This window comes from Diplotaxodon limnothrissa, linkage group LG12, assembly GCF_057381915.1.
Source record: "Diplotaxodon limnothrissa isolate DT_005_m linkage group LG12, D_limnothrissa_male_GT1.1, whole genome shotgun sequence".
NCBI classification, from domain to species: Eukaryota; Metazoa; Chordata; class Actinopteri; order Cichliformes; family Cichlidae; genus Diplotaxodon; species Diplotaxodon limnothrissa.
The window spans coordinates 1,266,305-1,277,519 of NC_140607.1; the positions used below are offsets into that span (position 1 = coordinate 1,266,305).

Below are 11,215 nucleotides of genomic sequence, written 5' to 3' on the forward strand. Positions count from 1 at the left end.
GTGATGTGTCCACTCCCGCTGTGTTAGTAGTTACTTACTAACACAAGAGGGCGTGTTGGTGTGTGTCTGGGCGGCTTCGAGGGTCCCGGCCTGTCAGATTTCGGGCTTTCTGCTGAACACCGAAGCAGGACGCGTCTGCTCGTATCTTTCGTTAGTTTTCGTTACGTTACTTTTGTCTGTGTAAAGAACTCTCACGTGCAAGTTCGAATTGCTTTCTGTTTCTAAAAGCTGGCCGCACAGCTGTTTTCTGAATTTCCCATTTCGAGGAATTTAAAAGAAAAGAAAGTTTACGCCCACGTACAGTTGTGTTAACAGCACAGACAGCCCACGGACAGTTAGACAGACATATTCTATATACATATCTCCCACGAGGTGCAATATAATTGTGGATCTAACTGCACACTGATAATCGCTTTAAATCTATGAGCGTATTCAACAGTGCGCGCCCGGCGATTTTTCGCTGTGGCCTGCTATATGTTCCATCACAGAGACGGTAACAGTGACGTGAGGCTTTCCTTTACTGAAATAATATACCGTAACGATTAGCTATATGAACAATAAGCAGCTTTGCTGCAAACTAGAATAAAATGAGAGAAAATGAACAGATCAGAAGAGGGCAAAGCAAAGCTGAGAAACAATTGATATGCAGCAATAAGTGTGCCAGTGTGTGTGTGTGTGTGTGTGTGTGTGTGTGTGTGTGTGTGTGTGTGTGTGTGTGTGTGTGTGTGTGTGTGTGTGTGCTGGTCAGGGTCTGCAGAGCCAATCAGCTGCTCATGCAGATGACGTGCTGATGTCCTACGTCAGCCCCGTCGCTTGTCAGAGTTGCACACACACTGGAAACACACACGTACACACACTCCCTATCCGAGCCGGACAGTGCAGCTCCTGGTCCGGCAGCCCGGCAGCGGAGGACTTACCCAGGCTTCCAGGCTCCGCAGCCCGCTGTGACAGTGGACCTAACGTCGCCTTACTTTGTGGACATGGGAGACATGGGGGACCCGCCGAAAAGTAAGACATGTGTTCGATGTTGGATCCATGCTGGAACTTAATTCTTCAGAACTAAGAGTTGACTTGGTTACGTGGTGATCTCCGCAAACACAGTATATGACTTTCCCCTATTAAACTCGGCACACACACACACGCATATATATATATATTTATATATATTTATATGAAAGCTGTGTTACCTCCTATATAGTAGTCTTGATGATAATAATAATAATAATAATAATAATAATAATAATAATAATAATAATAATAATAATTGGTGTGCTAAAGAGTGTTTCATGTGTTCTTATGTTGTTGCCCTTCCAGAGAAGCGGTTGGTGTCTCTGTGCGTGGGCTGCGGAAACCAGATCCACGACCAGTATATCTTGCGGGTCTCTCCGGACCTTGAATGGCACGCCGCCTGTCTCAAGTGTGCCGAGTGCAGCCAGTACCTGGACGAGTCCTGCACGTGCTTCGTCAGGGATGGAAAGACTTACTGTAAACGGGACTACATCAGGTAGGACGGCCGGGACGGGACGGGACGGGACGAAGAACTGGAGCAGCTCGAAAATTGGAATTATGTTGTTTTGATATTTACAAGATCAAGTTGAGATGATGCGGACTCGTTTACTCTCCCTGGAGTCCCTTTGTCACCGGGCACATTTCATTTGACGTGTCAGAATCACAGTTACTTGATACAGCAGCTTATGTAGAAAGTAGCGCCAGCATTTCGTAATGCGGCGATAAGACGTGGTTTAACGTTCTGGAACAATATAATTCATCCAGACCACAACTCAAGGTCGCAGGATACTCCGGAGCAAAGTGTGAAAAACCACACAGAGCGAGAACCCGCAGGACGTTTCTGTGCAGACAGCAGACAGCTCACTCTGTCACAATTCCTGTTCAACTTCACCAAGCTCATTTACAAGTTCATAGTTTTATTTAATTATATTTGTAATAATAATAATCACAACAGCAGCAATAATAATAATAATAATAATAATAATAATAATAATAATAATAATAATTTAAATTAAAATGTGGACATCTCGGGCGTTTTGTAATTATTACAAATAAGTAAATATTAAACCATTATTATTATTATTATTATTATTATTATTATTATTATTATTATTATTATTATTATTATTATTATTATCATCATCAGTGTGTAGTGGCCGAGCTGTGTGCCGTGTGAATGACCAGCCCTGCATGTGTGTGCCTCGCAGGTTATACGGGATTAAATGCGCTAAATGCAACATCGGCTTCAGCAAGAACGACTTCGTTATGAGGGCCCGTTCCAAGGTCTACCACATTGAGTGTTTCCGCTGCGTGGCCTGCAGTCGGCAGCTCATCCCGGGGGACGAATTTGCTTTGCGAGAAGACGGACTCTTCTGTCGAGCAGACCACGATGTTGTGGAACGGGCCAGCCTGGGCCCCGGGGACCCGCTGAGCCCCCTGCACCCCGCCAGACCGCTGCAGATGGCAGGTAGGACTGCTGCTGCTGCAGACCGGCACTTCAGCTCACTTGGTGTTTCCTGTATTTTTATTTTATTTTTGTAGTCCTTAAAAATGAAAGACATTTCGTTTCTTGTGCTTCAAATCTGTCAAACGCAGGCTGCGATATCAGAGGGATTTACTGCCCATGTTTGATCTGTGTTTAACGCGTTTCCATCGAGGGGAACGTGTCCCTCCTGCCACAGAGAGTGGAAGTGTTCTGCTGTCATATTTGGTTTGTTGGCCTTATTTTAGTGGACCTGTTGTCTGCTCATGCTTTTGGCTGGTGTAACTTGTTTTCTGCAGACTGTGGGAGGATTAGAGAAAGGCCTGAGGTGCGCTTCTGTCCGAAAAAGTCCAATTATTCTTGTTGGAGGGGATCAGTAAACACGGCTGCTGGTCCTTCTCATAGTTTTGGTTATTCCTATCAATGTTTTAATGGCTTTGGGCAGCCTGCTCCATTCCTGCTGTAACAAATAATGGCTTTGGTTCCGATATGTCAGAGTGTTCTTCCACATATTAATCGAATATTGAATGAGACCGGAAGCTAATTAAATAACGAAAAAGCGTCTTTTCCAAAGGCCAGCTTTTCTCTGGATGTGTGAGCGCAGTTCTGAGGTTCTCTGATGCTCAGGGACCACAGCCGCGCGTTTTTTAATGTTACCAAGTCAAAAACATTTCTACAAGATGCTGAAAGAGATTCAGAATTCACAAAATTGTGGAAGAAGCATACGTGTGTGGAGAGGAATTAAAGGGAGTCCGCTCGCGTGTCCGTGTTTGGAGTCTACGTGTTTCATTTGATCGGATGTTTTTCACTTTTTTCCATAGCAGAACCAATCTCTGCCCGTCAGCCCGCTCTGCGGCCTCACGTACATAAACAGCCCGAGAAGACCACCCGGGTCCGGACGGTGCTGAACGAGAAGCAGCTGCACACGCTGCGGACCTGCTACAACGCCAACCCGAGGCCCGACGCTCTAATGAAGGAACAGCTGGTGGAGATGACCGGCCTCAGCCCGCGAGTGATCCGGGTCTGGTTCCAGAATAAGCGATGCAAAGACAAGAAGAGAAGCCAACTCATGAAGCAGCTACAACAGCAGCAGTCCAGCGACAAGACGGTAGGTGCTTAACGCGATCACCAGCCCACACACCCGATCACACGCGATCCACTGACACCCCGTGTATCAAAGAGGCCCGTGATGTGGCACCGTGGTCGGCAGGCTGCTTCCGTCATTAATCAAGGTGTCAGTCCCAGAAAGGCCTCAGAGCAGATTTATTCATCAAGTTCAAATCAGAAGTTCCGTGACAGGCAAGAAGGACTGTGCACGAGCTCACCCGGGCTCTGAGGTCAAGCATGCGCACACACACACACACACACACACACACACACACACACACACACACGTCTATATTTATGTGAAATACGGACATAATGTGATTGATTGTTCTGCTGATTGAGCAATCGTGCACGTGAGTTTACACGGCAACACCCCCTCGCGTGTAATTCTCCCAGTAACTGTGCGTGGTGCTGAGCAGGATGCTTCCGTTTCTTGCAGAACATCCAGGGAATGACGGGAACCCCGATGGTGGCAGCCAGCCCGGAGCGGCACGACGGAGGCATCCAAGCCAACCCGGTGGAGGTGCAGAGCTACCAGCCGCCCTGGAAGGTGCTCAGCGACTTCGCGCTGCAGAGCGACATCGACCAGCCTGCTTTCCAACAACTGGTTCGTGATTTCCTGGTTCGCGCTCAGACATTAACACACTGCTGATATCAAAAGTGCTGTGATTTCAGTTTTTGAGGACATTCAGCAGCTGCTCTGAACAACTTTTTGTTTTTTTAAATAGTGTGTGTCGTTTGCGAGCACTGCTAGGTCCCTTATCTATCTATCTATCTATCTATCTATCTATCTATCTATCTATCTATCTATCTATCTATCTATCTATCTATCTATCTATCTATCTATCTATCTATCGATATAGATATAGATATAGATATAATTCTTAATCTGTTGAAGAATATTGAATTAGCATGGACACATAACCACTGTGACCACTGACGCTACGTTTTCTACGTTTATTTCAAGTATGTAAAATTTCGAGGGAATATGGTCAGATGCGCTTACGCGCACAGACACGAGGCTGTGGGTAACCCGAAAGACCAGCAGTGTTTGTTCTCCACACCGGCCACACACGGCAAAGACACGTGCAGCGCACCCGGACGATGTAAACCAGCTTTCTAAATAAAATTAAAGCATTTTGTGTTTTTCCCGTTTGGTTCCGTTTACTCTCAAATTAACAGACTTTCAAATACCTGTAAAAGCGAACACCATGCCATCCTCGTTCCGCTTCTTTTATCGCGCAATTGTAAAGCAGTAGACTACAAATCTATTATTATTATTATTATTATCATCATCATTATTATTATTATGACGTCGATGGTTGCAGTGACGTTGACGGACGGATTTCCTTTGGAAACTTTGCTGACACACAGGCTGAACTGCGTCCCTGAGCAGCAGCACTGACCTGCCCATGAGTAGATGTAATCCAAGGCCTTTTAGTGTGCACGTGTAAAAGTTTCAGCTGTGCTTTTAAAGGTTCGCTTAATGTGCTCTGCAGGTGAGTTTCTCGGAGGGAGGACCGGGTTCGAACTCGACGGGCAGCGAAGTAGCGTCTATGTCGTCTCAGCTTCCAGATACGCCGAACAGCATGGTCTCCAGCCCCATCGAGGCCTGAGCCGGCGCTGCGTGGACAGACACACACAGCCCCTTTCATATCACCCTTCTCGACTGCACCAAGCAACCCCCTGGTTGTATTTTGACACTGTGAAGACAATCATGGGATTTACCACAGTCACACATTCTAACGTCCAGAGGAGATAACGCGACGAGTCCTCGCGGTCGGTCGGTGCTGCCCGTTTGCCAAACAGAGAAGGCATGAAGCTGGCTTCACCGATGAACGGGACCCGGCGGCGAGGAGAGAGCTCGAGATTCTCTGTACTCGCGACATGCCGCACGCGACTTTCAATAGAAACTGTGTTTTTTTGTTTTTTTTTAATTCGACACACGCACCTCGTCATATAATAAATGACTGTGTGGGGTGTGGGCGGGGGTTCTCCATTAACTACATGATTTTCTTAAAGACCCAAGTACTAAAGCATTTGCAACAAGGTATACCTCTATTTTGCCACAAGCTTCGTGGGACATTTGTGCGAGTTAGTGTCCGTCCAACATTTTTTTTTCTTCCCCAAAGATGTGTAAATTAATAATAACTTAAAAAATACTGTTAGCTCCGGAAGGAAATGTTTTGTTTGTTCCCGTGCAGCAAGATTATTTATTATTTATTGTCAACAAACTTGCCACCTTTTGTGTAACTTTCTTAACTGAAGTAAAAAAAAAAAGAAAGAAAGAAAACCCCAAGGCGTTTGGTCTGTCGCTTGTTTGTCGGAATCAACAAACAAAATGACAATAAGGAGTTTACCTGCACGTCTGACGCGTGTTTCTCTGTGAGCGGACACACATCAGCTCTGGTTAAATGCCTGGATGGGTAGACTGTGGTTAATTGGGTGTCATGTTAGTGCAGATGCTGTGTCAGGTTACGTATACTCTGCTACCTGCTGCAGCGCAAAGTGCACCGCTAAACATCTCCAGCCTAACAAAACGCCCGACCTTTAAAATCTTCTTCCGTCTAAAATGTGCCGCGTGGATCTTCATTTGTACGCATAGCTGGATTACGTTTTAAGAGACACGGCCACACTCGGCACTGCACACGGTGCCATAACGTGGCCGCAACAGAAAAAATTCTACTTGTTTTAAGAAAAGTCCAAATTAAAAACACTAAAGCTATTCTTACTATTCCCTTTGCCATTAAATAACCGAGTCAAAAAGAAGGTGACAGAACCCACAAACGCACACGGTGCGTGCCGTGAATTTAAGCTTTCAGTATTTGGACAAATGTCCAAAGCAGTCTCAGGGTTTTGTGAACATCGCTGTTCTATAATGTTTCAGTGTGGATCAAAGTGCAGGTTTTAAACAGTGTTTGAGTTTATTATTTGGTGTATGGGAATGTGTGACTGCATGGCTGCGGTGCGGGGTGCTCATAGCAAACAATATCGACTTGTCTGGATTATACAGACACTCATTGTTTTCTGTTTGACATTAAAATGTATGGATTTGTTTTTGAACAAAAACCCAAAAACAAACAAACAAACAAACAAACAAACAAACAAACAAACAAACAAACAAACCCAAAACACTGTAAGAAATGTAACATCTAAAAAACAGGAATCAGCATTTTGTCCTAACGGCTAATGTTATGATTTAGAAACGATATATTTAATATTTGAATGATTTCACTAATTTCTAATAATAATTACATATGTGTCTAAATTTGTGAATGAGAGAAAGCTAATTCTTTTTAAATGCAGGTTGCTCTGAAATGTAAAGTGGTGCTCCGCAGCGTCAGCAGGGCTGTCTGAATGCTTTTTACAATAAAATCTCACTGAGTCAGGAGGTTTAATGAAAAACAGAAGAAGACAAACTTTACAACACAACATTGTTTACTATTGTCAGAGAAAAGATGCCCGTGCCCTGAATCATCAGTATCCAGCTTTTACAATACAAATACTGTACTGCAAAAGCATTAACCTCCAATGCAGGTTGTAATTCGTGCATATTAAAATGCGGTTCTGTCCTTCATAGCTGGGACGTACAGTATATGATTAAAAGTCCAAGCTGTTATTACAGGGATGGCAGTGAACAGAAAAGCCAAGTTACAGGATGGTTTTCTTGATCATTTTGCATTTTACTCTGCATTACTGATCGAGCATTTTTAACTCAAATGTAGCAATAATTCCCAAAATCAAATTAAGAATAATGTTGGTAGCAGCTGCCAACCACAGCAGCTTCCATGCTCTGTGTCATCTGAGTAGAGTGACTGTTTATGTGGTTATTGCTTTGGCTTGATGGCGATTTGGAAACATCACCTTGCTGAGTTTGGGAGTCTTCAGCAGCATGTGTAAAAGACAGTTATCATGGTTAAACACCCATACGTTCCTGTGATGTCTTTCTCACCTCCCATCTTTGGTTGTGCCAGACTGTATTCACATGAACACCAGGCATGTTCTCGTCAAACTCTGACAGCCCAGAACATAATAGAAACGCTCAGTCTATACCTTACATGCACAGTAATTATTCAGCACATTTTCTGAGTCATTAGCTTTGTTCAGACTAAAGAAAAGCTTTGCCTCAAAGACCAGAGTCATATTTCAATTTGACCACAAATGGCAGATGGTAAGAGTTTTACATATAATAAAGTGGTTTTTTTTAAAGAGCTGCTATGTTTGCAGTGGGTAGAGATAGAGCAGATAGAAGGGAAGCTAAGCACCAGCACAAAGACTTGTGATAACGTACTCTACAGGTTTGTCTGGCTCAGGGACCGTATTCAGAGCTGACGAGGAACAAAAGCAGCAGTGTACCTTGGGCAGGCTGAGGGAAATAATTGCTGGCCTCTGGATGAGACCACATTGAATTGGCATGGGAAATGAGCAAGGGAACTAACCCTCCCAGAAATGTGGCGCCTGACCTCTCAGAGGCACCAAGGTTAGAAGAAATAGGAAGTCTGACAGAACGACTGGTCACAGGCTTTAAGGAGCTGATGCCACGTTTTCTTTAATGACAGAAACCTACATCTGTATATTTAATATGTGTTTTCAACATAACGCTGTCACTTACTATCCAAATTGCATAAAATTCTGGCATTAACACAACTCAGAAAATATTTTTGTTAAATATGTGCATATTTGTCATTTTGGAGAACTGAGTCCTTCCATCTAAAATCATCAAAATTGTATAACATTTATTCAGCTGAACCCTCGTCAGTTTGCCCAAATGTTTTATGGTCCAGAGTCTGAATAAATTGCTGTGAAATGTTAGCATCATATCTCAAATACTTTTCAAGATATATGCTTTTTTTGGAAAATGGTCTGCAAATGCAGCTCTGAACATCAAAGTCTCAAAAACTATTAAAGATAAAATACAGAATTCTTCTCTTGCCTTTTGTTCCAGGACCGGTAGTTTGGGGCAAATGCATTAACAATGTCTAAACACTGACTAGTTATGAAGAAACAAAATCAAGCTGCCCAATATTGGAGTGCACACTAAATACAAAACTTCACATCGCAAAAGACACAAAGTGACAGTGTGTGAATGGTGCAAAAGAAAATATATATTTCATTTTAACATCGAATTCTTAGTTATAAAAGTTACAAACATGGTATTTTCATTCAAAGTTCATGCTGGGTTGTGTAAATACCACAAGTTGTACTACAAATAAAAAAAAAAGCAGTAGATAGTCTAAACTGGAGTATGCAGAGGGTACTCTAATCATAACTAAGAAAATAATTTGGTCAATATTTATTTAATTCTTTGTCAAATCAACACTTTGACTAAATGGTCTCTGATTTCCACAAACATTTAATGGTGCAAAGTTAGAAGAGATGTATATATATGTATATAAATATATATATATTTTAATATATATATATAAAATTCTGTGAAAGACATTAAATGCTTAATATATAAAATATTCTATGAACCCAGGTACCGACCACCTTTCTCACACATTAAAATCTGCTGGAATCCACAGCTCAAACGTAGAGTGAACGTGACATTTTCTTCATGTTAAACAGTTTTTTTAAATTATTTTGAGTGTACATAAATATTCACTTCACAGGATTTTATATTTTAACAAACCAATACTAAGACTAACAATGTAAAGTATCTGTCCTAAATTACTCATCCTGATTTAATGTGATAGTAAGAAAGAGAAATGAAATGTTCAGTTTTCCATTTTTAATTGTTTTTAGATATTCATATTCAAGTATTGCCTCTAACTCCAATGTGCAAAACTAAAAAAAACACATGAAAGTCAGCTGAAGAGGCCTTTTAAAATAAATAAAATACTATTTGATATTTGAATCGAAAATATCTAAAAATATTGAATCTAAAATCTCAGGTTGGGCTCACTGGAAAGTTCATGTTCTGTGTATCACACAGAAGTACGCTGGTTAAGAACCAAACTGTTTTGGCGCGCCCTGCTCAGCCAGAGGGAATCAAACTTTCTCAACACGTCTGAATCCAGCAGATATGCACGAAGTGTCTTTGGGCATTTCCAGTAACACGACGGATGGAATAATAACCGATGTCTCATGTAACTGATCTGTATTCATGATTTTAGAGGTAGTTGTAACTTACTGTTCACTTGTTGTCATTTGCTCTAAAACTGATCCTCTAACAGTGGACTCATTCCTGTGCTTGTCCTGTTAGACTTCAGTGCAGCGTTCCATACCAGCGATCACAACATTATACCACAGAGACTGGAATACACCAGCAAGTACACAAATATGTAGGACGCCTTCAGCTGCATTCAGGTCAATTTATATAGCAACAATTCACAACAACAGTCGCCTCAGGTCACTTTACATTGTAAAATCAAGACTCTAAAACATTAGGAAGAAATCCTAACAGTCACACCACCTCCTGTGAACGAGGACTGTGGGAAAGAAAAGCTTCCTTTCAACAGGAAGGAAGCTCTGGCAGAACCAGCATAACTAAGGGAGGAGTCAGGGTCACCTGGTCCAGCCCTAACTATATGCTTTAGCAAAAAGGAAAGTTTGAAGCCTAATCTTGAAAGTAGAGATAGTGTCTGTCTCCTGAATCCAAACTGGAAGCTGGTTCCACAGAAGAGGGGCCTGAAAACTGAAGGCTCTGCCTCCCATTCTACTTTTAGCAACAACTACTGGTTTGACCCTTTAAACACATTCCTTCCTGGTTAAAGGGAGCGTTTTGCTTGTTAGTGGCGATGATCTGATCTGTGGGTTTTCTCTTTAATACTGTAAGGTTTTTGACATGCGATAGAAAGTGCCTTAACATAATGGTTGCTGAAATTTGCACTATAGGAATAACTTGCCTTCTTTTTAATGTTTTTATTAATCATCAATGAGGTCTGCATGCTAATAAAATAAGAGTTAGGCCATCTTCATCAGCAGTTCACTGTTTATGTGGATCTGCAGGGCTTTAGAGAGACTGTAGTCATCACACAGATAGGATCTCAGAAACCAAGGGAACACAAAGCCAGTGATCAGGGCAGACACCAGTGCCACAAGAAGCCATCTGACTGGGATTTACGTGTTTTTAAATTTGTTTTGTGTCAGAAAGCAAGACATAAAAATGGCATGTCAAACTATGAAAAGACGAGCAGAGACAAGGCAGAACATTACTGTAACGTTAACATTTAGTTTGCACTTATTTGAAAATATTTCAGAACATTTTGCTGCACACTTCCATGTTTCACTTAAAATATACAGAAAGTAAGCTGGTCCCATGGTCAGTACATCAGTGGAAATCACTGGACCTGCTACAAGACAAAAAGTATTAGAAGTAAAGTCGAAACTATAACAACAGGTGGAGCAAACAGAACAATAAAAATACAGAGCAGGAGCAAAATACATGTCAAACAGACAGACGGAGGCAACAACGAACAGAGGGAGACGCAGACAACATTAGGACAGAAGCTGCACAGCACAAACAAGACGAGGGACGGTCCAAAATAAAACAGGAAGTAACACACACACTGAGACCTGAGAGATGTGAACTTCACTCAGGGACTGGAGATAAATGGACAGTGAGACGTGACTGACAGGGAGACAAAGGATGAAACACAGAGGGACCAAACTGAC

The 11,215-nt window shown here is 42.2% G+C and overlaps 1 protein-coding gene across 3 annotated transcripts; it reads left to right on the forward strand.

Annotated features, from left to right (window-relative positions):
* The first annotated feature begins 980 nt into the window (after nt 1-980).
* Nucleotides 981-5,214, forward strand: isl1a (ISL LIM homeobox 1a). 3 transcript variants are annotated; one of them, XM_085367752.1, is made up of 6 exons: nt 981-1,008; nt 1,315-1,504; nt 2,217-2,518; nt 3,316-3,599; nt 4,038-4,205; nt 5,098-5,214. In XM_085367752.1, exons 1-6 carry the CDS (start codon nt 981-983, stop codon nt 5,212-5,214), a joined length of 1,089 nt encoding a protein of 362 aa, XP_085223878.1. The 3 variants fall into 3 exon arrangements, with proteins under 3 accessions (XP_085223878.1, XP_085223879.1, XP_085223880.1); XM_085367753.1 differs by having other exon boundaries at nt 2,217-2,476; nt 3,313-3,603; nt 4,018-4,205; XM_085367754.1 differs by having other exon boundaries at nt 2,217-2,476; nt 3,313-3,599.
* The last annotated feature ends 6,001 nt before the right edge of the window (nt 5,215-11,215 follow it).